The sequence below is a fragment of the Tympanuchus pallidicinctus genome, unplaced genomic scaffold (genome assembly GCF_026119805.1).
Source record: "Tympanuchus pallidicinctus isolate F22 unplaced genomic scaffold, pur_lepc_1.0 scaffold24, whole genome shotgun sequence".
NCBI classification, from domain to species: domain Eukaryota; kingdom Metazoa; phylum Chordata; class Aves; order Galliformes; family Phasianidae; genus Tympanuchus; species Tympanuchus pallidicinctus.
This window is the reverse complement of record NW_026294741.1, coordinates 149522-175674: the sequence shown is the minus strand read 5'-3', so window position 1 is coordinate 175674 and position 26153 is coordinate 149522. Positions and strand designations below refer to the sequence as shown.

The 26153-nt window shown below is 39.9% G+C and overlaps 1 protein-coding gene across 6 annotated transcripts in view; it reads left to right on the top strand.

Annotated features, from left to right (window-relative positions):
* The first annotated feature begins 410 nt into the window (after positions 1-410).
* The window catches only part of PITPNM3 (PITPNM family member 3), a 42434-nt gene continuing 16691 nt past the window's right edge, over positions 411-26153 (top strand). The window contains exons 1-6 of one of the 6 annotated variants that reach the window (XM_052689108.1): positions 411-530; positions 9567-9662; positions 10682-10789; positions 17608-17655; positions 21591-21667; positions 24203-24438. In XM_052689108.1, coding sequence (XP_052545068.1) covers positions 9602-9662; positions 10682-10789; positions 17608-17655; positions 21591-21667; positions 24203-24438 — 530 coding nt within the window. In that variant the 5' untranslated portion in view covers positions 411-530; positions 9567-9601. Of the gene's footprint in view, positions 531-620; positions 985-6675; positions 8730-9566; positions 9663-9782; positions 9904-10681; positions 10790-14220; positions 14409-16229; positions 16330-17607; positions 17656-21590; positions 21668-23539; positions 23670-24202; positions 24439-26153 lie in introns of those variants that run through there. The other 5 variants (XM_052689106.1, XM_052689109.1, XM_052689107.1 and 2 more) reach the window with 5 other exon arrangements.

Below are 26153 nucleotides of genomic sequence, written 5' to 3'. Positions count from 1 at the left end.
TTTGCCTTGTGTTTGCTTGGCTCTTAAACTGTGTGCTTCCTTGGGCAAAACTTTGTTTATTGAGCTTTATGTGGTAGTGTACTGACTGACATGCTGTAACTAAATACAACCCCTCAGAGTTTTTCTGCCTGTCTCCTCCCATTATTCCTGTGAGTCAGGCATCCACTTCTTGCGCTGAGTTTCTCCCAGTTCTTAGGAGCTGGATGCTCTGTTTTCCCCTCATAAGCTTTAGTGAAAGAGAGGGATGTGAAGGGAGAGAAAACAAGTTGTGCCCTGAAAGTTCCCTAGTTCAGCTTGTGCAGCAGAGCGCTGACTTCAAGGCAGTGCCTTGCAGCACTTCAGCCGCGGCATCGGCGCAGGGCTGGGCGGCAGGCAAAGAAGTTGCGATGCCAGGTCTCTGCCAGGAGCCGCGCGGGCAGTGCTGCAGCAGTGACGAGCCGCGTGCACGGTGAGCCTCTGGCGCTGTGCACCGGGGCGGCTCGGCGCAGGGCGGCGCGGGAGGGCTGCCGCCAACTTTTCCCTTCTCTGAGGTGCGCCGCGACGGCAGAGAGTCGTTCCTCGGACGCGGGGAGGGAGGGAGGGGCGGGGTCGCGCCTCGAGGCCTTCGGCTGCGAACATCACAGCCGCCAGAAGCGTACGGCCTCCGCCCGCGTCCTGCGGCAGCCAGGCTTCGGAGGCGGGCCCTGCGGGCGAGCTGGCGCGGTCGATCCTCGCGCGCAGCTTTCTCCAGGCCGATTCCGAGCAGCTGCGGCCCGCACCGCCTGGGCTCGGCCCTATGGCGCGTGGGAGCCGCTCGCTGTGCTTTTAACGGCGGGGGCTGCGCGGCGGAATGGGGCGGTGCGGAGCCTCCGCCGCGAGCAGATGGGGCGGTGGGGCGACGGGTGCCGGCGCACCGGGAGGGCCCCGCGGGCGAGCAACTGACGCGGCCGACCACGGCTTGGCCTGGAGCGGGTAGCCCCGAGATGGAGAAAGCTCTGCGCCTTGGTGAGTGAGCGTGTGGTGGATCGCGGGGGTGGTGCGGCGGAGCTGGGCAGCCTGAACGCGCCCGCGCTCGCTGCGCGGCTCCAAAAGGGACGCGCGGAATCCTCGCGGGGCTGCAGGGCGTTCGTTCGAGCGGGGCCCGCGCTGCCTTTGCTGCCTGTGCCGACGATCGCGGGGTGCCGTGTGGGGCTGCGGGGACGTCGCGGGGTTCGCCCGGGAGCTCCTGGCGTTGGGGGAACTTCGTGGCCGTGGCCCGGCGGAACCGATGCGCGCCGCTGCCAGACCTGGGAGAAACTGTGTGGTTCGCGGTAGCGCGGGCTCCTCTGCAAATAGTAAAGGCGTGCTTGTCGAGTAGTAACTGCTCAGGAGGAAGGCAGAAGCAGCGCATCCTACACCTTGCAGGTTCACGCGTTTTTGGTTTTCCTTACCCACAGTGCAATTTGGAAAAAATCGGCTCGCTAAGGTTCAGGCTGGAAAGCTTGGTAGTAGTGGTGCCTCTGCACCAGGTGGTGCATAGTTGGTATGCAGTAAGAAACCTCTTGCTTGCAGTGGTAAATTTCTCGAGGTTGCATACGGAGCCCATTGCTTTGGAAGGTGGTGGCCAAACTGTGTCATGACTGAATGCCTGTTGGTCTGCATGTGAAGCTTACCAGGTGTTCATTGCCAGCACTGATATCTGCTGGTGCATCTTTACATCAATATGGTAGTATTACAGCTAAAACCGAATGTTTCCTTCCAAACAGGATTCCCCTCCGCCCCTGGATAGACATGGATTGGTAGCAACCCTAAGAATTAGCACTCAAGAATATGAGAGCATCAGTGGCTTCACAAAATGAAAAAAAAAATTGAATATAGAACTAGATGGTTGGTTTTATTCTTTGATAAATTAAGGATTAATCACTCTTCCTGCAGAAAGGTTGCGATAAGGACGGATTTGGCCTCTTCTCCCAGTCGGCAGACAGGACCTGAGGAAATGGCCGCAAGTTGTACCAGAAGAGGCTTGGATTAGACATAAGGAAAAACTTTTTCCTTATGGTCAGGCACTGGAATAGCTGCACAGGAAGGTGGTGGTGTCACCGTTCCTGGCAGTGTACGAGAGGCGTCTGGATGAGGAGCTACAAGATATAGTTTAGTGGCTTATGGTAGGATGGTGATGGAAGGATGGTTGGACTAGGTGATTTTGTAGGTCTTTTCAACCTTGTGATTCTATGATTCTAATCAAAGTGGAAAAAGTCATGTTGGTTTTTGGAGCATTCATTTGCTAACGTTTTAGCTTTGATAGGAAGATAAGGAGATGGTGTTTTCGCATTCAGTGGTACTTTGGTATTCTATTCTGCAGACATAGCGTGCTTATTCATGCACAACTTCGCATGGGAATTTTCAAGTGTAGCTATTCTCTTGTGCGTGATTAATTGATTCCACACACTTTTGTAGGTAAAATGTGTTTTTTGATGCCAGCTATTTATATTGTCACTGTTTTTCATCCTCAATAAATTAAATATATCTTGGTTAGGAGCAGAGCAAATTTTTACTGCTTTTATAAATTGAGTTTATACATAAGCTGGAATATGCACAAATACACAAATGTGATTGTTGTGCTTGTGCTTTCCTTGCCTTTCTGCCACCATTATTTTGTCACAAATACAGAGAAAGACTGTTATTCTAGTGGCTGTTAAATGTGTTGCTTATCACTTTTGAATGTCACGTGTATTTATGAAGTGCTTTCAGAAGTGGTCAGCTTGACATATTCACCAGATCTTAAGCAACTGGAATAAAGTCCTTGTAAAGAAATGCTCAGGCTCATGCAGGATTGTAAGTTTCAGAGCATATAGTGGCAGCTGCAGATCTACCTGACATGTCCCTGTGGGTGGTGTGGTATCTGTTCTTCGTCTTCATTTCATTTTTGTAACAGCAGTGACTCAAAATTACCAGATCTTTCACAGAAAGCAAAGATGTCTGCGCTGTGGAAGTAGAGCCTTTCAGATGTGATGCAGGCAGTCCACCTACAGTTGTTGCAAGAAAAGGTTAGAGAATATTCATATTTTCCTTGTTTTGGAGAGTGAGTGTGGAGGAGGTGGTGATGCTGCTGAGAGGGTGAAGTTAGTTTCTGCTGTGAAGCACTGGCATCCGAAGCATCAAGAAACAGCTCTGAAAGATGTACTGTATTTACAGGCAAGCTTAGTTTAGGATTTGGAGCCTGAACCACCACATTTAACCACCTCTCACTCTTCCTCTATTTCACTGGTAATTCCATAAGGTGCAAGACTGAAAATGTCACTGGTACCTTAAAATAGGGGCTCAAAGGCCTGCATAACTTAGTTTCTTGCTTCATTTTCTATTCTCAGTGAGCCAAACATATAAACCTATCCATGCCATCTGTTGCAGAACTGTCAGTTGAAGGATGTACAGAGTAGGTAGCAAGGGACTTTCAGTTGCTGAAATGCTAGTACTGGAAAGGCACAGAGTGAGGAGATGGTTGAGAAGAGCTGATAATATTGGATATTTCTGCCCATGGAGTTGTCTGGATTGTTCTTCCAGTTAGCTCTTTTACTTCATAGCAACGGAACTTGCTTTTTTTGTGTGAAACTTCTGTCTTTAACTCTGTCTGTGGCTGAGTCAACTGGGCTCTTTGTCTCATTTTTATTTTGGTACAGGTTCAATCACAGTGAGAATAAAGGGAGGTCCTTTTTCTTGTGTCCATCTGACTTACTGTCTTCGTGATGCTTTTCTTCTCTGCTTCTTGTCCCAAGCTGCATCTGTTACAACATCGATTACTTTATTCATCCCTTAATGCTTTTCTTCACCTCTCAGTTCTTCTTTCACTGTACTTGCCAGCACCTTTCCTACCTGCTAGAAATTGAATCTCAGCACTGTGCTTCTGTCAGCCCAGATCTACTCTGAGTTATTATGTTAACACCTGTTCTCTGGGCTTCAGCTTCTCTGTTAAATATACTGACTTTGCTTACTGTAGGCCCCTGCTTGTTTGATTCTTCTTTCAAGATTACCTTTGTTTAATATCTTTTTCTCATGCAAACATGCTTCTGACTTTTTGTCTTTTATCTCACTGCCTATTAAACCAGAAGCTTTCTCCTAATTCTTGTAGTTAGAGCGCCCATTTCTGTCCACTGTTTAATTCTTCCTGACTAATCCCCCTGTCTCTCCTCTTTCTGAAGTGCCAGCAGTACTTAGAAGTCGTCCATTCTCAAGACTGTAAGTGTATGCAGATTTCAGAAGGGCAGTAATTGGAGTACTGCGAGACCATGAATGCGGAGTACTTTGATGATCCGGTGCCTTGCTGACAACAATAAGAGAAATTTGGTGCCTTTCCTCTTTCCTTTGCCAGCTACCAAGCTTCCCCAGCTCTTCTGAAGCCTAGTTCTGGCAACCAAAGAAGTGGAAAACTCTTTGTTATTTTAAATTTTTGGAACATTTCTGCTGGCTTTACAGGCTGAACTGCAGAGTTAAGTGAATGCTGTGCCTAGCTGGTGGAACGAAACAGGATCATATCCCTTGCAGCTGGTGGGAGGCCCTTGCCCCTTGCTGGTCTTCCTTTTCCCCTTGCTCCCCTTGCTCCACTCTTGGTTCCCAGCTGTCCCATGGATTCCACATCTGGACTCACTGTCTTTCTTCCTCTGGTTCTGTGTGCTCTCTTCTGAGGCCTCTTGCTCCTCTCAGACTCCCGTACTGACCAGCCCCTGCTCCCCACCATGTGTGCTGCTTACTTCCTACATCAGTTTTCAATGTGGATTAATATGAGGGAATGTCAGCATCGCCCCCTTTTTTGTCGGAGTCTTTCAAGTCCAAGAAGTATGTCCAGCAGTTAAAATTCGTTTATCTTCAGTTTTGTGTTTGCTATAGAAGAAATAAAATATAGCTAGAAAATAGCAATGGATAATTTTAGCCTCTGGTAAGACTCAGCTCTGTAGTTCCTAGGTAACATTGTGTGGGTAGCTCACTTAAATCACTTACAGGGTACGAAGGATGCATCTGAAACCAACAGAACAGAAAGAAGTATTATGCAACAACAAAAGTCTTTGTACCCATTATTTCTTTCCAAACAGAATATGACTTGTGCTTTTTGATTTTACTAGAAAAACCTTTCCTGAATGCAAAGAGAAAACAACTCTAAAATAAGTTTTGGTAAGCAGAAAGGTTTAATCTATGCAATGAAGTCAATTTTTGATGAATTATTTTGAAATTAGTTCAGTCTTCAGAAATTTACTAGTATACTGAGTTTTCAGTAGTTATCAGAATATAGCTCTATTGAATAGGTTGATAGTAGTATCCATGAGTGCTACTTTAATGTTCAACACTCTGTGGCTTTTGTTTGTGTCTACAGTTGATTGGTAAATGTTTATTATCAAGCGAAAAATGTAGCGGACTGCTGGGCATGCTTCAAAGCTTGATGCAGTCTATGACCGTGACGATGATGTGAACTGCACTGAATGAGTCTTGCAGGAAAGCCCACTCACAAAGTGCTTGTGCTGACCCTGCTGGTGAAGTTCTGCTGTAATAAGCAGTGATGACACAAGTCACGATTTTCATTTTCAGCTGCTGTTGGTTTGTAAAAGCTTATTCAAAGCTGGGGAAAAGGAGAGCCAATGAGAAAAGGTGGCATGGTTTTGATTTGACATGAGAGCTAGGGTTACTTCCCAGTGCATTTGTAAAATGATTTCTCAAGTCAGTAGATCCAGGAGCCCTGCGTTTTCACCAAATGTACTGCTTACTATAGGACATTATTTCCATAGGCAAGTATTCTTCACTTTTTGCAGAAGATATTACTGTGCCCTCTATACAAACATTCTACTTCTAGATGTATTTCATCGAAAGACCTGAGGCCTACAGTGCACGATGCTGGTTTATTCTAATTCAGAGCCAATTCCTGTTACTGGGCTGGAATAAGTTGGGTTTTTTTGTTAGATTTTGTTTATTTTCCCCCATCATTTGATACACATTTAATCTTCTATTTTTCCTTAACAAGCAATCTTGAAACAACACTTGGTACTGGTAGTAGGAGATGTGGGGTTGTTGGATGATACTTAGGTCTTCAGAAATTAATGAGTTTTGAACATCAGGGCTTTTGTAATAAGGTGGGGAAGTAGTCAAACTTAAGGTAGAAAAGAAAATGTTTAAATGAGTGGGGGGAATCAATGAGTGAAAATCTTTGAAAAAATTTCAGAACTTCATGCAGATTGATTTCGATTATTTAATTTTTGATATCCAAGTGTTTATAATCTCATAGTCCTAATTCCAACAGTACATTAACAGTTGCTTAGTTTCATACGTACAAGTGTTTCTACAAATGTCAATGGGATGAAGTACGTGCATAAAATTAAGCATTCAGATTGGATCTGAAAAGATTATGGTCAGCACTGGTACATACACTTGGCCTAGCATTGCAAGTCCGTCAAAACTATAATTTAACAACCCATTTTTATAATGAGATAGTTGTAACTGTGAGTGTAGCTGAAAATGAGAAGCTTCCTGTTTGTTTGTCCTGGCTCACCTTGTAGCTGGTCTGTAGTGGGCTCAATGGAATATCAGGACCCAGTTCAGAGTGTGAGGAGAGGACCTCAAGTTGTGCTATAAAAATCACAGAATCTTAACTCATTATTTACCATGAGTTAATAATAAATCCTAATTCCTGTTGAAACTAAATTTATCTAAATTAATTTACAATAGAGTTTTAGGTTATACGTATACATCAGGAAGAGTTTCTTAACAGAAAGGTTGGTTAGTTGTCAGAACAGACTACACAGGGAAGTGTGGAGTTGCCATCTTTGAAGGTATTTAGGAGATGTATGGATGTGGCACTAAGGGACATGTTCTAGTGGTGTAGTGTAAGATTTCTTTATTTTAAAGGTCTTTGCCCAAAGTTGGAGTCATACAGGAGCATAACTAGAGAATTCAACATTTCTGCTCAGTGCTTAGGATGGCTCTGCTCAGTGCAAACCCACACTCAGCTGTCTGCAAAACAGTTGAGTGTAGTGATCAGCAGTACTATACAAAAGAAAGCGGTTTAGATAGAAAACTTTGCTTCTGCTTCTCTTAGGAGGAAAGCCTCTGTGCATTTCTGTGGACTGTCTGTGTTGCGTGAAAGTATTCCGCTTGTGTCCTCACTGTCAGTCTGGTACATTTCCTCCAGCAGCCTCTGAAAATTTGTGCATGTGCTTCTAGCTCACTTGTGTGAGTGACCTGCAGGTTAGTGATGTGGGTTTCTATGATAGGGATTGCTTTTCTGGGTAGCTTTCCCTGCTACTCTCAGAAACAGCAATACAGACCAACTGAAATTAAAAGTTAATTGCCCTGCTCTCAAAAAAATGCTGAAATCTATCTGCTGGGAATCAGTCAACAAGTCTAGTATTTAAAGAGAAATCCTTAAAAGCATCAAATGTCATCACCAGGGAGGTAGCCTGTATTTTGGAGTAAATCTGATCTTTTCCTTCTCTGAAATTAAATAATAAAATATGCAGCACTTGATGCTGTAAATGAAATCAATGACCCCAGGCAATGGCAGTGTCTAATACAATCAAGGAATGATAATAGAGTCCTGCAGAGGCTGCGAATGTTAAGCTGTTGGCACAGAATGAAGCAGACTTGGTAAGACTATTATACTAGGGCAGTGTGTTGCAGTCCAGCCAGCAAATTAATGTGAATATGAAGAACTGCTTGCAGCTAGCATATGCAGACTTGTGCTGCCAGCTGTGTCTTTGTTTAAGTTGCTTCTAAATCTAGAAGCATTCCTAGTGAGATATAATAAAGCTGGTGCTGCCAAGGTCTTTTTTGGTAGCAAAATTTTTGCAATACATTTCATCCTTATCATAAAGCTGATTCTAGTGTACTATGGCCAACTGCAGAGGCTGCAAAGCAGGTTTTAATCTGATTCTGATAGGTCTGGGCAACCACCAGACAGAATTGGCTTTCTAGGGAAACAGACCAATAAAAGAAGGTGACAGAGTGGAGACACAGTCAAGTCTCCTTGTCTCACTGGTAAGTACTGTGGAGAGAGATGGCTACTCTTTGAAAGTGCTATATTTGCTGTGTGCAATCACAGACATCCAGAATTTGTGTGCTCTTGACCCACAGTATAGAATCCTGCTGCAAGTACCTTGCCTTCTTGAGTTTATAACAGAGCCCGTGACGGCACATGAGCTTTTTTTCCCTTTCATCTGTACTATCTGTAAATTGCTCTTTTTCTCTAATTTATCTTTCAAGTTTCTGGCTCTGCAAGGATCTGCAGTGATTTGTTGTGTAACAGGGTCGCCTAAGTTCTCTGCGTCCATTCCTTTCTTCTTGTTTTCTTTCTCCTTGCTTGAGATATGCTGTGCATTTATGCAAGGCTGTGGTCAGCCCAGTGGAAAAAGATATTTTGTTTGTAAGTTGGTCAGTAAGAAGAATAGAAAAGTGACTCTACAGGTGTGATGGGATTTTTTTTATTATCTTGTGAGATGGTGAGAGTATCATCAATGGAGGTGATGGCTAAGTTTCCCATGCAGTGGGCAGAATACATGATTCCAATCATTTTGAGCTGTGTTTAAGCATTTAATACAAAATCTAGGAATACAGCGTTGATCATAGTGCCTCTTTGTGCCTGTGACTTCCCAGACAGTACAGGTCTGGGAGCAGACCAGGTTGTTCATGACTTTATCCAACTGGGCCTTGAAGACTCCAAAAAATGAAGATTGCACAATTTTGAGGAGCTGCTTCAATGAATGTTTATCTGTGAAAAACAATTTTCCCTAAAGCTGGTATGAAATTTTCACTTCTACTTATGCCCAGAGTCTTCTGTCCTTGCCCAGTGCTGCTGTGAGGAGTCTGGCTCTGCCTAAGTTATTACAGTCAATTTGATTCCTGTTTCAGCAGTGTTTTGGGGTGTGTTTATTGTCAGTGTAAGGCAATATATGTGCTGCTGTAGATGAAAGAAGGACTGATGTAATTGTGTAGGGCTGGTTTTCTAATAAAAAATTAGCCTGAGTTATATGTAGCCCCTGGAATCTACTGTCAATGTATTTGCTACTGTACCTGTTCTGTTGGGATTTTGCCCTCCTGTCTTGTAATTACAGGCTATGAATGTAAGCACAGGTCTCTGGCAAAACAAAGCTCTCAGATGAAAAAACTCTATGAATAAGTTTGAATGAATGAGTATTCATTAGTTTGTCTGTTCACATGTGAGCCAAATAGGATGCCATTTCTCTCAGAAGTGAAGTATAATTTGAACAGGAACCACTGCCATGACCTGGGGAAATGTTGCTTGAGGTCTCAGAAACAAATGTTGTATAGTCTGAGTGTTGGCATTGGACAACCTGGTGAGTTGCATATGCTAGAATTTATCTTTTCAAGTCACTCCATTAACTGAAAGTGATGCGGGCTCATCTTTAATCAAAACCTTGTTTTAATAATTTTTTGTTAAGTGAAAGTGAGAAGTGTAATTTTTATGCCATCTTGAGAATCCTTTTGAGATTAGGTGCTCTGACTAAAAGGATCCTCTTAAAACATCACCACCAATGCTTATTACTGTACTTCTACTGTACTGGCACAGAAGCAAGCATTTCCTTGGGTTAATGTCAGTCTCTCTGTATTTCCAGCTGGCCTACGCAGATTCATTGGTGATCAGTGGCACATGCAGAACATCCGCAAAGACTCTGTGGAAAGCTCTGATGATGAGTTTTTTGATGCTCGAGGTCAGTGCAAAGTTTTGTTGTAGTATCCCTATTCTTTTGCCAGATTTGCTGCGAGTAAGCTCGTTTTGGAATGGACTAACAACATTGTTTTCACCAGATTGAGGTATGGTTTTTTAACAGGCCTGAGTATCAGAGATGGGTGAAGCACTGGTGTGGATGAATAAGCAGCCAGGAACTGGATCTGGCATCAGAGCAATGTGGAGCATATTCTGCTGCATCTTTCACTTCAGGCCTGTCTGGAGTAGGACTACTTTTAATTACTTGTTAAAATTGTGGTATATAAGAAACTTAAAAATGCTTATAATTATAGGACAAAGCTCCATTTTCAGGCTGAAATGAATGTTGAACTACCAATATATGTGTAAGTTTTACTATGTTGACCAAAGTTTCCCTTACATCTGGAGAAAAATTCTTACTCATATTCTGAGAAGCTCATATAGTTTGACTGTTGTGGACGATAGTATAGCTCATTTCATTTCTTGAATGAATGTGAGAGTATACTCTGTATGGCTGTTTCATATGAAAAACAATCACAAGTTAATAGTTTAGTGCTGTAAGTATTTTCAATTTTTAGAAACTGAGGAAGGAGAATTTTGAGTTGGGTAGGGCTGTAGGTTCTGTGAAATTTCTGCAAGCTGTTAGGAAAAAACAAAGATGTCAGTTTTAGGGTTGTTTTGATCTTCAGTGCTTTCCTGGAGTGGGGAAAGGGGAAGGAATTCTAACTAGTGTCAAGATAGTAGACACTTGAGTGATTTATCCCCAACTTTGTTTTTAAGTGATCTGCTTGAGATAAGAGCAAATACTCAAACAACTCTCTCCTCTCTGGTTTTCCTGCACAAAATTTGTGTAGTGCATAGGTACACTTCAGGATATGTCAAGCAGGAAACTTCTTTGGAGAGTCTTGCCTGTGCTAACTTCGGCTGCTTATTTCTCACACAGTTCCTAGTTTTAGTCCTTTGTGGTGTTTTCATATTCATCACTGCCATTTATTTTTTTATTTTTCCTTTTTCCTCATACAGAAGAGGTGGTGGAAGGAAAAAGTGCTATTCTCATCGGCATGAGCCAGTGGAACTCAAATGACCTTGTTGAGCAGATAGAAACAATTGGGAAGCTGGAAGAAAATCAAGGTACTGTTTAGCTTGCCTTACATATCTATTTAAAGTTAAGCAATTAGGTGCTGGATATGTAAATACTCAACAGAAATAAAATTCATTATATCACATAGTTTAAAGATCTAAATAAACATGTAAGTAATGTTTTAGTGATGGGAAGTGAATTAGTTGATCTATTCCAGGAAGAAACTTCGCTGATAGGCTAAGTAGCATCATAAATGTATTGACACAGTGGGACTGTTTTAGATTGAAAGCTCAAAAACTACAAGATGGTTTACAAGACTGCAGCCTGCATTTTCTGTATTTCCTGTGATCAATCTATATTAAGGATTTTTTGGTCATTATTATTAGTTTATTTTCTACATAGAGTAAGTCTTTGTTACTTAAACACTCTGAAGTCTTCTTTCAACGTCAACAAATCATTATCTCAAAATTTCAAGGAGACGCACTAAGAATATTTTCAGACAGCTTTAGCTTAACATTTAGGTAATAGTGGACCACTGCTATGAGTGAGAAGTGAATGCTGATACACCAGTAGGAATCTAGGCCTTAAGACAGAAGCCTAAGCAACTCTTTTTAATTGTTTCTTTGTCTCCTAAATTATCTTGTCATTTAAAAATGAAAATTACCTCACTGAATTTACAGAGAATCATAGAACTATAGAATGATTTGGGTTGGAGAATGGTGGACCTATCTTACTTGCCCATCTGTGATAAGGGAATTTGTGTAGAATAGTGCTTGTTATTAATCTAAATTTTTTAAGAATGTGGTGGATTTGTGCATCTGAAGATCCTTTTTTGGAGGCTTTTCTGTACTGATTTGTTACATGTAATCAATCCTGAAAGTAAATATGAGCCAGTGTATTTCAGTATAAGGATTGATTAAAAGTAATATTTATCTGATTCAGAAACTTTTTGATTATCTACCATTGGAATGTTTTATTGCTAGCAATAAAATGACAAGTAGATGCCAATCCAGACAATATGTTTACAATTGTTAAATAGGTAATTCGGGAAGACTTCTTTTTTACATTTATTCTTAACAATGATACCAAGTTTTCTCTGATGTTACTTGGTAACTTACTTCATTGTGTCTCTGACTCCAAATGGCAGTTTGGAAGAGTTGCTAGATTTGGTGTATTATACCATTTTATCTGCAAGACAAAAAAGAGTAGTAAGAAAAATTAATATGGTATTGTATCAAATATGGCTTAGTTTTCTAAATGGCTCACCATGAACCATCTTGCATGCCTGCTAAATATGTGAGATTTTGTAGCAGATGAAGCAGTTACATGCATTTCCTTCTTTTCCTTGCCATGTTAAGCTTTCAAATTCAGCCCCACTGATTTGTTATTTACTGATTTCCTTTACATCTGCTGTGTCTGTCTTCATGGAATTATCTGCCAAATACTTACCACAGTGTTTTTAATACAGATAATTAGACAGTGCTTTTGTTATAGCTTAATAAGGCTGAGTGGAATTACTGATTCAGCAGTTTCAGAGATATCTGTGATCAGTAATCTTCAGATAGAGTAGGAAGTATTTCAGCCTTAGCTCAAGTGTTTATAGTCAAAAATTATGTGTCCAGGTAAAGCTGTTTTTTTTCTTTAAAGTACTGTGTAGAAAAGAGAGGGAGGTCCTGTGTTGTCTTTGATGTGGTACTTCACTTTTTCAGTGGAAAAGTGTAAGAAGTATGATCTGCTTATCCAATGAATTCTTTTCTTTTCTTTTTTTTTTTTTTTATTTACTGAGAGCAGCATTTAAATCTAATAAGTTTCTGTTACAGAAGGTAAGATAAACAGCATTTTCACACATCATAGTTATGCAGTTAAATTCACTACTGATATAAAGTATCTGTATATTGCTTTATAGAAAATTGTGTGCTCTGAGAACTAGGAGCAAAGTCAGACTGTTGTTTTCAGTGCTTTGCATTTAGTCTAGCCACCTGACCCCGTATCTTTAAGTAAACATTGTTAACATTTGTGAGGTTAAAGTAATTGTTCCTAGAATTGTGGAAATTAGAACAGACCTCTTGAGGTGCTCCAGTCCAACTCCTTGCAAGTTCAATAGAGCAGGTTATGCAGGAAAGCATCCGAGTGGGTTTGGATATTTCCAGATAAGGAGACTTCATCACCAACCTTGGCAATTTGTTCCAGGACTCTGTCACACTCAAAGTAAAGCATTTTTTTCCTCAAGTTCAGATGGAACTTCCTATGTTCTAGCTTGTGACCATTCCTCCTTTTTCTGTTTGGGCGCCACTGAAAAGAGCCTGGCCCTATATCTTATTCTTGCCCTTTAGATTTCAGCAAGCATTGGTCCCCTCACAGCCTTCTCTTCTCCAGGCTGAACAGCCATAGGACTTTTGTCGTAAGGGAGATGCTCCAAGTCTTAGATCATCTTTGTGACCTTCCACTCGCCAGTTCCCTGTCTGCCTTCAGCTGGGAGCACAGCACTCCAAATGTGGCCTTCACAGGACAGAGGGGAGGAGAAACCACCCTTACCCTGCTGGCCATGCTCTGTGCAACTCATCTGAGGGTGCCATTGGCCTTCTTGGCCACAAGGGCTCACTGCTGGCTCATGGTCAGCCTGTTGGCCACCAGGACACCTCAGTCCGCTACAGCGCTCCTTTCCAGCAGCTCAGCCCCTAACCTGTACTGATGCATATGGTTATTCCTCCCCAGGTGAAAGGGGAAGACGTTTGCCCTTGTTGAACTTTATCAGGTTCCTCTCTGCCCCACTCTCAACTTGTCCAGTTCTCACTGAACGACAGCACAGCCTTGTACTGTTGACACAGTACAGTTAAAGTGAGGTGAATTCTCAGCAAATACAGCAGACTTTTTGTATACTTTGAATTCAGCGTGTAGTATGTTTCATTACTGGAGTTTCTTTATAGTCAGAATTGAGATCATGAAACATTTTAATTAGCAAACCAGGCAAGTATTTGTTACAGAAAAGGTGTGCCATTCAATCCAAGTTAGTAGTTCATAGGTCAATTTATGCTTGTATTGGCATTTCAGCAGGTGAAATTGTAGGGGAAAATTCCATTGATGTGGTTGGTATTAACTGTGAGGTCAGAGCTTACACGTTTGAGACTAAACCTGAGCATGATTTAAATTACAAAAAAAAAAAATAAAGTCACATGAATTGTGAATAGTGGGGTTGTTCTCTCTCCCCTGGTTGCCTATCTGTTGGTCTACTTGGCCTTTCTAGACTGGAAACTCTTTGACAGGGAGACTGTGTTTGTGAAACGCTTTACACAAGTTCACACCAGTAAGAACTTTGTAAGAAATCTTACAAAGGCTATTTTTGTTGCTGTGAGCATAGATGTTGCTCTCCCGACTCACAAAAATCTTACTGGCCAAGTCTGTTGCCTGCTTTGAGGCAGATGAAAGCTAATTCTCACTAAATGGAAGCTTACTTTTTGCTCTCGGTTTTTCTCACAAACAGTGTTTGTAAAAATTGCCAGCTCACAGGAGAAGTGTCAGTTGACAGGGATGTGGTAAGCTACCTGTTGAGAAAGAGAGGACCAAGCACTGAATTTGCTGCAGGAATGGAAGAACTGCTAGTGACAGAGATTTGCTGTCATTCCTTTTACATTGTTTTCCTTCCTGTTGGCCAGGTCTGGTTATTGGCAGGTATTTTCTAATACTCTATGCTTCCCTTCTTGTTAGTTTAATCTCGTTAACTGTAATTATACTTCCATGCATCATACTAGGTAATGTGACTCTGTCCTGCTGCCAGCATTTTAAATCTTAGCTTTCCTATCGTTACTTTTGCAATTATGATAGAGGGCAAGACAAAAGATTATGCAACCAGTTGTGCTTGTCAGAGTATTTAAATGATGTTTGTTCTAATGACAACCTTTTGCTTTTCTTCAGAAATGACCTGTCTGCTTCTCTTCTTTCTTTATGTGATCTGGCTTTGTTGACGGAAGTGATCATATTCCTCTTAGCTTTGATGAGAGCACTGTTCTTGCTAAATTGTGGTAAACCCTTACATACCACTTTTTTAGTTTACTAGGCTGCTGCTTCTCTAAGAAAAAGAAACTGTAGTGATGCTGCAGCTGCAATTAATCATTAATTTTATTTTCTAATGTTTTACTATGTATTTTCTAATTTATTGGGGTTTTTTTACTTTTATTATGATAGTTGTTAATTTTTAATTTATATTAATACTCAGCAGTCTGACTAATTAAAACTAAAACTTATTGGACTAGTGTTTTCTGAAAGACAGAATTATGCTTAGGCCAGAATAAGCAAGAGCTATGTTAATTGTTTAACTTCTCAACTTTTAAAGGTCAGCTCTGCCAAATTTCTAGCAAGGACTTGAGCATGCTGCCTTTCTTTCCTTTTTTTTTTTTCCTTTTTCTTTTTTTTTTTTTTGTTTTCTGCAATATGGAAATCTTATGCAGGGGCAGGTGTGGAAGGGAGAGGGAAGGAGGAGAAGAAGTTGCCATTAGTGATAGTTTTTGTAGAATATAACATAAGCAAGCAAAGGAATTATTTCTGCAATACAGCTTTGATGGGGTAACTTGATTTAATAAGCCCTACTTACATTTTAAGAGCCTTTAGTCAATTCTGTCATATGTTACTGTTATGCACTGTAAATCCAGATAATTCAATTAAAATGTCATAGATTATGATGAATTCTCAGGTAGACAACTTAGAAAATAAATTTTTAGTTGATTAAAACATGATTTTAGTTGATTAAAACGTAATTAGCCATAGAATTCCTGTGAAATTCTTTTTTCCCATGCTTCATGTGTTGCATGTACAGACTGATGGGATTGTCTTACTGGTAACCAGCAAAGTAGATGGACACAGTCAGCTTACACAACTGGGAATTTTAATACCTGATATATTAAAGCTCTGTCCTGGTATCACCACCCAAGACCAGGTTTTGAGATCTTTCCATCTTTTAATGCACTGATTATCTGCAAAAAAAAATGCTGATAGTAATACTGCTCTCTTTTTAGGACTTATTTGAATTGTTGACTTAGACTAAACATTAATTCTCCCACCCAGTGTAGTTGTGAGGTAGTGCTTTGGAGCTGGGAAGTGCTACTGTTGGACAAGTTATGTTACGTCTGTACTCCTGTCCTTTCTGCACCACCTAGAATTGAGCCATGCAATTCCTACTGTTTCTTTTTTGTTGTTTGTTTGTTTTTTAATAACAAATGCTGTACTTCTCTCCTTAAAACTTACTATGAATTGTTCTCCAAAGACTGTAGTGTGCACTGTGGCTCCATACCACTACAGCTGTTCTGTGTAACTCTATGTCATAGTTTTATGATTTTTGTTATCAGTTTTCCACATCATAACATCATTTAATGCACTGGGAGTTAATGTTAAGAGCTAATGTTCCAGTTCTGTGGACTGCCGATGTTTTTGGGTACCTAGTCTCAGAACTCCATCTCCCAGAAGACTTTCACTGTTCTGTTTCCGTTTTCCATTTAGAGGGAAAGATAAACTGTTCCCATGTCACGAGGCTGCCCCTTTCTTTTTATTGGTCATCTATGTGCCGTGTTCTCCCCAGCCACCTGCCTTCAGCATTAGAGTAAGGCCTTCAGTTTTGGACACTCTCTCATTTATTTTGTTTAATAGCTTCAATCCCAATTAACTTGTATTTCTGCTATTATGACTAGTAAACTAACTTTCCTCAGATCATTGCCACTGTTGTTTGGTTGTTTTTTTTTTTTTTATGTTCTTTCTCTCTTTGTTCCCTTCCCCTCCCCTTTTTCCCTTTTTGGGCCTGTGGGCCTGCTGTCCCCCTGTCGCGGAGGCAGATAGATCTAGAGGTAACTCCATGACACTCTGCATTTAAAAAGAAGCCTTGCAGAGTGATGATTTTATGGCCTCTCATATATCTTTTGGATCTTACCGTTTTTCCATCTAATGTAAGACAAAAAACAACTGTAATTTGTGTGTGAAACAGCACATTTCTGACTGATGAGGGAGGCAGTTGCCAGTCTGTGTAATTTGCCACAGTTTCTGCAAGACACTGAACAGAATTGTAGTAGTCTAATAATACTACTGTATTATCTTGGCTGTGAATTAACATTTTCCACTTAGTTAAGGTGGAAAGGTTTGTTTGTTAGTTTATTTTCCTTAAATGGTCTAGACTTAAAAAGATGCTTGTAAATTTGCTTGTAAATTTGTGGGATGAATACTAAACAGGTTACTGGTACTTGTGAGGAGAAGGAGGAAATGAGACCAGAACCGAACTTCAGGAACTGATACCCGAAAGCTAAAAGAACATACTTCTCTGGATCTACCTTCTTATGAACAACATTTTGTGAATATTTGTGAGAATAGATGACATCAAATTTTAGTTATGTACTTGAAAGAACTTTGTGTCAAGCATTTGGGGGGCAGACTTCATGAGATGTCTAACTGTGGCATCTGAAAATTTAACAATGTCACAGTTCAGAATTAAAATATAGTATCAGGTGGTTTTGAGATGTGTTAATTTCTTTGGAAATCTAGAATTTCTAGCTGACTTTGCTTACATTATTTTGCCTATGGATTGTATGTGTGTACTTGCTGTGTGAAATAATGGGCTGTGAAGAATTGGCTGTATTTTGCATCTCATTTAAAGTGTTTTTGGAATGTTAAGCAAATACACCATGTTACACAGCCAAGACTCGTATTCACTAGGAAGTAATTCTCCAGTGTGTCTTTTGCTAAGCTCTTTCCAAAGAAGCCATTGGATGTTTTAAAAATCAGCATAGTGGTCATGTGCAAACTGTTCACTGTAATATATTAGAAAAAGGAAGGAACTTGATGTTCATGTAAATCAGTCCTGTTTCATTCCCTTCTTTTTTCCCTTTTACAGGTGAAGAATCTGTGTTTTGTTCATCAGGCTTTCTACAGGAAAAGCAACGTGAGTCTAACATTATTTTCATTTTTCTTTGTATTCAATGCTGCTTAACAGCTAGAGATAGTAATAAATTTTGATCAGCAAAAGTGTGTTACTGTGCTTTCGTCAAATGTTATTTTTTGGAGTATGAAAGGGCAAAGGCTGTGTTTGCGTAATTTCTTTATTGTTACTGAGGTTTATGAAAATGTACCCCAAAAGTGCCTGTAAGACTCAGTGCATTAAATAGTGCATTACGCTTTACAGACTGTATGCTTTTTTAAAAATTTTTAATTTTTTTTTTTAATAAGAAGTGCAAAACAGCCTAGTAATGTAGTATGTTGCTAGATGAAGCAGGAAGTGTTCTCTAGGAGGGCGTTTTGAGCAGCATGAAGCATTACTGTAAAATACTAAATGGAGTTCCCACAGGGAAAACACATGACCGGGTTTTTTGTTCATATTTTTTCTTTTCTGCATTAAGCTTGTTCTTGTGCTAATCCTGCAAATCCAGAAATTCACTGATAGATTACCTGCATAACCTTGTAATACAGCCGTTTTCTAGAATCCACCTGCATAGCTAAAGAAAGGGCATAGAGAAGTGTGATAATATGTGATACAGAAGAAGCACACACTAAGCACAAATTTGAACTGAGCTTTATATCCTAGCCGGCAGATCATTATTTAATTGTTTCATTAGTTTGTCCTAAAGTGGCTTATCTTTAGGAGTATAGTAATGTGCTCTAGCTTAAATTTCTCATATGCAGTCCGTTCGTTTTTCTTTTTGTCCACTGTGGAGTTCTATGTGCAAGGTAGTTTTGTGATTCAGCAGTTTTATTTCTCAATCTTTGTTGTTTTGTTTTGTTCCGTTTTGTTTAAATTGCTGCTGCTGTACCTTCAAGTCTGTTCCCTCACAGGCAGAGTGTTTTGCAGTGGGAGTGGAAGGTGTTAAGTTTTGTGCTAAGTGAATTAATCTCAGATTACCTCCGAAAAAGATACTCATGTCTGTAGAGGCAAGATTATTTGAATTTCTAGAGAAATGTCTTTATATACTAGCAGGTTAATTGATTGTGACCTTACAACCTGGCATGCTGGCTGGGTCAAGTAAGTGTTTAGAAAAAGACAATGACTTTTCATTCCTACTTGTAGCCTACAGGAAACCAGTGGAGTGCTATTAGGACACATTCACTCAGGAGCATGAAGAATTCTTCAGTATTTCCCAGAAGAATCTTCTCAGTAATATGAGCTAGAGCTGTGTAGGATGGCTCAGCAGCTGTGTCTAGATCTGGGTTTTCAAGAGTCCTGTTCCCAGAAAGACACAATAGAAAGGCTGGATTTTTCCAAGTTCTCAATATGTTTGGGGCTTGGTTAGTTTTAAAAACTTGAACGTAAGGATAGCAGTGGGGACTAGCCATTACTACTGCCTGCTCACTGTTGATTAGTTTATTTAGATACCTGTATGAGAGCTGACTGTCCTGAGGAATCAGGTTTCAGATGGTTCTCCTGTTCCTGTATCTTCTTGTGCCAGATTTTGAGAAGCCATAGTGTCTTTCTAGTTGGTGAATTTGCAAGTTAAATAACTACTTTTCAAATGTTTTTTTTCTTATTTCATCCTGAACTTTCCTGACTATATTACTAGGTATTAGAATGTAATCTGTTACAACCCACTGTTTTTTTACTATAGGATTTCAATACTGTTTTTTTTTCCCTACTGTAATTTGCATAATGACACAATTAGCATAATTTGGTCTAATGACAGTATGAATCAAGACTACTGGAAAAATTTGTAAAATGTTGGTAACATCATCAGAGAGGTTTGGTCAGACAAGCCTTATTAGTATTTTACCTCATTAAAGCCCTTCCAATAAATAATAAAATATGCAATCTCTGTGATCAGTTTGTTTTGCTGTCTAATGAAATTTCAGCGTTTTTCTGCAATACGTCATGATGCATGTTCTTGGACAGAGCTTCAGCTGTTGAGTAGTCTGATTCATTATATTATCTTCATTATGGAGGAGGTTCCCCATTACTTCAGTGTCTGGTATTTAACCAAAACAGTAAAGCTGAATCTAGTCCCCAAATCTGGTTATCTTCCAAACATACAATTAGCAAAACTGAATTGTGAAATGGAGGCACATATCCCCTGACACACACACACACACACACACACACACGCGTGCTTCTTTGGAAAGAAGCCCAGTATATCACAATTCCTGGTTTTTAAAATCCAGTTATCTATGACTTTTTTTTTTTTTTTTTTTTCCATGCATGTGAGGCCAGTAGCGAATTATCATTCAACCTGGCATCCAGTGCATTAAGAAAAAAGCAAACCACTCTCTTTGCTTTCTAAAGATGTATTTTTAGAATGGGATTTTCAAAGGAACAGGGTATAAGTAATTCCAGAAAGCATTTTGCCTAGTGTGGTGCGCTGTGGAGAAAGGTAGCAGTGAAGGTTTCTGAGCATTTGGTGAGTCCTGGATTTCTTAAGTACTCTGTTGAGGATAAATATTATAGTTCACTGTAAGATGTTTCCTCGTGGTCTAGAATAACCCTTCTTCAGGACTCAGAATTCATGTTTGTATGGTATTGGTTCTGTTGTGAGCTAAGTTGCTAGAAAACTGACATTCTTCCTGTATGCAACTGAAAGAAAAGTGGGTCTGCTGGCCAAGCTTTTGGAAACACCACTTTCAGTTAGAAGCATCTTTAAACTGCAGAGACCAGTTTTTAGAGAGTTCCATAGTGTGATTGCATTTGGTTGAAAGTTAAGGCTTTGTGGGTTTGTTTTTTTGCTGTTTGTTGTGGGTGTTTCTTGTGTGGGGGTTGTTTAGTGATGGTGTTATGTTTTGTTTTACACAAATATTAAATGACTAATCCTTTAAATCTTTGCCTGCCAGAAAGGCAAGAATAATCAATTTGTTTTTAAATATGGAGAAATGTGGCCATATTGTTTGATGGATATAAGGAATGATATTTGTAAGACTGGCTATGGAATTAGCTCTCAATTCTAATGCAGAAGTTAAGAGTATTTGAAGTTTGTTTTGGACTAAGTTCAGTGCTTTTAGGATAGCCTGACCAGACCCTGCTTAACTAGTCTATTCTTCTAGAGTCTGGCAGACTATCTATAAAGTGTCTCAAATGGAGTAGTAACAAACATGGTATGAGTTCAGTACTCCAAAAGAAAAAGTAAGCCGAGTTGTCTGTAGCATTATATGATGCATTTTATTTTCTTCAGACATGCTGCAGGAAATAGAGAAAAAAGTCTGTTTCAATTCAGGAAGCTGTAAGCGTGCACTTATAGCCTCCTTCCCACTTGTAAGGGAGAAGGTGTTAACAGAGATGGGAAGATTCTCATCTCATTTGGGATTTCATCACTGTCTGTAGAAGGGTTAACCTCTCAAAGAACTAATCTTCCAGACTTCAGTTGAAGTAATTGCCCTTTAGCGAAATATTGCAATATTTAATTACTGTGTAAATTCCACTGACATACAGGAACAACAGATATAATCTTAAGACAACTTAGCACTTCTAGTTTGTAATTGTTTACTTTTAAGCAAAAAAAAACCCTATAGTTTTTACCATGTCATACTTCTTATAATGAACTTATTCTAGTTTCTGCTCCTTCTCATTACCTGACAGTATTTATGTTTAGACAAAGTAATACTGCAGAGTCCATCATTTCAGCCTGTTCCAGAAAGGCACAGATGACAAACAGTACCTGTGCTGATACAGTATACCTTTGCATAATGACTTGAATCTTGTTACAGAGAATCTTGTTACAGATGTTGCTGTTAGGAATAGAGGACTCTGTATTACACAGGACTGCAAAGAACTTTGTTGTTCTGTTTGTCCACAGAATGTGAATCTTTCTGTCTTGAAACCATAATTGTATCTTAACTCCACAGATGTCTGTGAAAGATGAGGCACCCAAGTGTTTATATACTCAGTTATGTCTCTCTTCCTTTCAGGTGAATTATATCATGCCTCATTAAGAAAACAAAGGATACCTGCACAAGGCAGTATTGAAATACATGAGGACAGTGAGGTGAGTGTTTCCCAAAACAAACTGTGCTGATTTCCAGGGTGCAGACATGCGGAAATACTGTCATATTGCATTATGGAATCATAAGCCTCTTTGGTGGCTTAATGTTCTTTTTGTTCAGTAAGTGCACGTGCAATCACAGAAAATCAAGCCAAGTTTTTAAAATATTGCATAATTAATTTGAGTGGAAATATGACCCTATGTCTCTTGAGAAATTTTTATGTATCCATAGCGCTCCAGTGCAAATGCATATTTTGAGAAGGTTCAGCAGCAGTCTGAAATTGATAGTAACAGAATTACTTCTTTAGAAGATGCAAAGAATCAAAACTAATTCTAGTCCTTCCAGTTGACTGATTAAGGTCATCTGTTCCCATGTAAACAGAAAACAGAAATGCCTACTTTTTTGTTTTTGAGGAATCCCAGTCCTAAAGCTCCCTGGAAATTTTGATAGTCTTTCACTTCAGATGCTCTTTGAGTTGGTCCTTGAGCCCCTTTCCTTAGACATGCCTGGGCTGTTCCTTAGAGACAAATTATTTTCACTCCCTTTGATTCCTTCTGTAAAGGATACCTGTTAAATGCAGTTAGCTGAGGCACTTCTAGTAACAGCGACTTGAGCAGTACTGACTTACCTGAGCTTTTCTCTCTGTTTTGAAGCTTTTGGTTACACCAACCTTTCAGCAGCGCTACTTGTTTACAATCTTATGTTGGCTTTAGAAAGAACTCTTAGCTTTTTAAATGGAATTAAGTTTCTCTTTGAATGACTGGATTGGGAATAAATGGAGTCAGAATTTGTAACTTAGAGCAGGAAAAAGTGGAACCTTAAAAATACTCATTCTACTTACATGCATATCCAAAACTTAAAAGGCAGAAAACACGCCTTCAGGAGATGACTATGAGACTTAAAATGAGTAAATGTTATTGGAGACTAAAAAATGTAGGCTAAACAGAGATAATGGCTGTGTGGAACAGCTTATGATTCTCTCTTTCAACCATTTCTCTGTCACTATTCTGTATGCTGAACTACATCTTTTTTCCTTATCTGTGTCAGTGTTTCCACCCCAACATGTGCCTCTTCTTCCTCTCCTCCCACCCCGCATATCCTCCTAAACTATGGGCTGAACTGTGTGTTTGTGCAGTTACTTTGTTAGTTTCTCCCTTCTGACCCCTGCCCTTTTGATTTTGATAAACACTGATCAGATCCCCTCTCAGCCTTCTCATTTCTAGGCTGAACAGCCGCAGGGCTCTCAGCCTTTCCTGTTAAGAAAGGTGCTTCAGGCCCCAACCATCTCTGCTGCCCTCTGCTGGATTCTCACTAGCAGTTCCATGTCTTTCTTGAGCTGGAGAGCCCAGAAATGGACACAGTTGTCATAATATTGGTCAGTTTCCTCACAAAAACATAATACCGTGCTGAGAGTTGCATTCCGGAGGGGTATATATATGAATTGTGGCATGTTTGAATGCCTGTTTTTAGAAGGCGCTGTGATATGAATGAAACTGACTTTTGCCTTAAATGTCTTGCAGTTTAGATAAACTGGTAAAGGAATGAAAAAGAGAAGAGACATCATCTGAGCACAGCAGATAAAGATACAGACGTATTAGATTATGATCAGGTTGTAGTAGAATATAAAAAAATATAAATTAATTTAAAAGACCTTGCTGGAAATAAATGGAGTTTATTTCACAGTATAACATCTTGTTATATTTCAACTGCTTTCTCAGTAAATCACCTAATTTTCCTGATCTTTTAATGTATTTAGTAAGTTGTCCTTTGAGTGAATGTGTAGAGTCTACAGAAGGGGAAAATAGAAGTGCATCTGTGAAACTTGCAAAACGTTGTTCCAGTTTCAAGTAGATAACATCTTGTTTTTTCTGCAGACCACATCACTTCACCTTCCATGGTAGATTGTTGTCTGTGTATGCATGCATTCACGTGCTCATAAATTTATTTATGAGATTTATGGCTGTCAGCTCCAGTACAATTTTTACTCTTTCAGTAAATGTCTGGGTAAGTTAACCCCACTTTTTCATTTTAATATTTTGTCAATTTCAAGAGGCTGCTGTTGTCAAAACTCTGTCACCTTCTTTTGCTTGATGCTTTTATTGGCAGAAATGAAAATAACCAGAAATGTTCTCATTTGTTTTTCTTTTCAGATCCCATGATTATTTGAGATAAACCTTTCCAAATTTGCAGCATCCCAGTTCACAATACCTAGAGACTTAGGCTGTCTGTGAATGTTTGACGTCTTCTCCAGTGTGGATATATTTCCAATAGCTTTTGATGTGTACAAAGTTGTTTATAATTTTTGTTAGTCCAACACCTAAATCTGAGCTGCAAGGGCTTTACAGCAGAGCTTAGTGTGCTCTACCTGATTCAGATATACTTGAATTAAATGCCATCCCCCACCCCCTCCCAAAGTCAGGTGACACAAATGATCACAGTGGGAATGGGAAAAAAAGAAATCAGTGCTTGTGAACATTTACCCTAAATATACCAACGCTAAGGCTCCCTACTTTCTTATTTCTTTTTTTTTCTCATAGGAAGTAGTTCAACACCAGAAATGCAAAACTCGTGTGCTAATTCTGATCCTACATGGAGGGAATATCTTAGACAATGGGGGAGAGGATCAAAGCAGCAAGCTGGCGGACATCAACACCTTCTGTTCTGTCTTTGAGAAGGTGACACAAGACCATTTCCCTGCTGCTTTGGGCCACATCTTAATCAGACTTGTTCCCTGCCCAGCAATCTGTTCAGCAGCTTTCTCTCTTGTTTCCAAGTAAGCTGATTTTGCTTTATATTATTTGGCTTTGCAGTGTGGTTTTGAAAGGCTTTTGACATGTTCATTCCCAATAGGAGCTACCACTCTTTGAAGTCCTGTAGTTCTGTGGTATTCATTTGTTGCCATTAAGAATGCAGTATGTGAATGCAGTATAGTCTTGAATGAGTTACAGAGAATGCATCTGTAAGAAACAATACCTTTGGCTATTGAAGGCTTCAGTTCACAGTACATCTGAGATTTAGTTATATCTGAGAGCAGTATCCACATGCTCCTAAAGTTCTGGCAGCTTGGGGCCACGTCTGCTGCCCTGGGGAGCCTGTTCCATACCCAGCACCCTCTAGTGCAGAACCCTTTTCCCAACCCCCGCCTGGCAGAACTCCATTCTGTTCCCTTTGGCCCTTTTACTGTCACCAGAGGGCAATGCCTGCTTCTTTGCTCTCCTGTGAGAAGCTGCAGGCTGCTATGAGGGCCCCCCTCAGCCTCCTCTTCTCTGGGCTGAACAAACCAAAGAGGTTGTTCATCAGATCACATTTCTTGTAGCAAGTCAGCTCTGTAGTTGATAATTATTGCTGTGTAGTATGCTGTGATAATATTTCAATGCAAAAACAAGTCAGTAGGAAATTCTGAATGTAATTTCAGAGAAAGGGTAATTAGCAGCTTAGAGACCTGCTTAGTTTGGTATTTACTGTGCCCAGAGCAAGAACATAACTCTTAACTGTGCATCAGTAGTATGTTTTGAAGTTCCTTTGCATGCTTGTATGAAAGGTACCCTCACAGTGAAAAACTGTTGTTATTATTAATTTTAACAATCATTATATATATGACAGTAAAAATTTCAGATATGCACTCGTAATGATGTTGCTGTGAGAATTGAAAAATGACATGTAGCAGCAGCTCCTGGAGACTTTTTAGATATAATCTTAACATGGAAGTCAGGAAATAAGAGTAGTATTCCTTAGTCTGCAGTAGATTTCCTGCATGACCTTGAATGAGTAAATTGGTTCATCAGTGCCTCACTTCTTGAAGTTGGAAGAGATACAAGGTGAAAATAATACAAAGAGATATTTTTTTTCAGTCATTAACCAAAAGCCTAGCACAAAGCCTGAGGAAGAAATAGGAATATTTATGCTGTCTTTTAATTGTACCTGTAGCCTAGAATATATGTGGAAAATTTAAGGAATATGGGTATAAGAGAGTACCATGGTTAAGATGTTTCTCTTTGTCAGGTTGTTAACATGGGACAGCAGCTGATCTTAGCCTGTATGTTCAGAGGATGTTACATTTATAAGATTCATGTAGAAAGGAGAGCTATAGCAGCAGTAGAGTAACCAGCTTAATTTTACATTTTTTCCCAATAGTAAAAAATTTTCCATGCAGCATTACTGGCACACTAAACACTTGATAGCCTTAGTTCCTGAGCAGGTTTTCCTCCGAGTGCTGTTATAACTGGCTTCTACATCCCCATAATGGTAACCAATAATATTTTACCAGCTTGGGTAGCAGTAGTTCTGATTGTGCTGTGGTGCTGGTACTAGTCCAACCAGTATTTTAACTGAGCTCATGCAGAATATTCTGTAACATAACGATTAAAATATTAAAAATCTCTTCACTGTTTTTATTTATTTCTGTGGTCTTGGTGAGCTGAATTTAAAATACCAAATTGAATTTTCTAGTGGGCTGGTTGTCTGTGCCCACTTTTCTTCTTTTCAGTC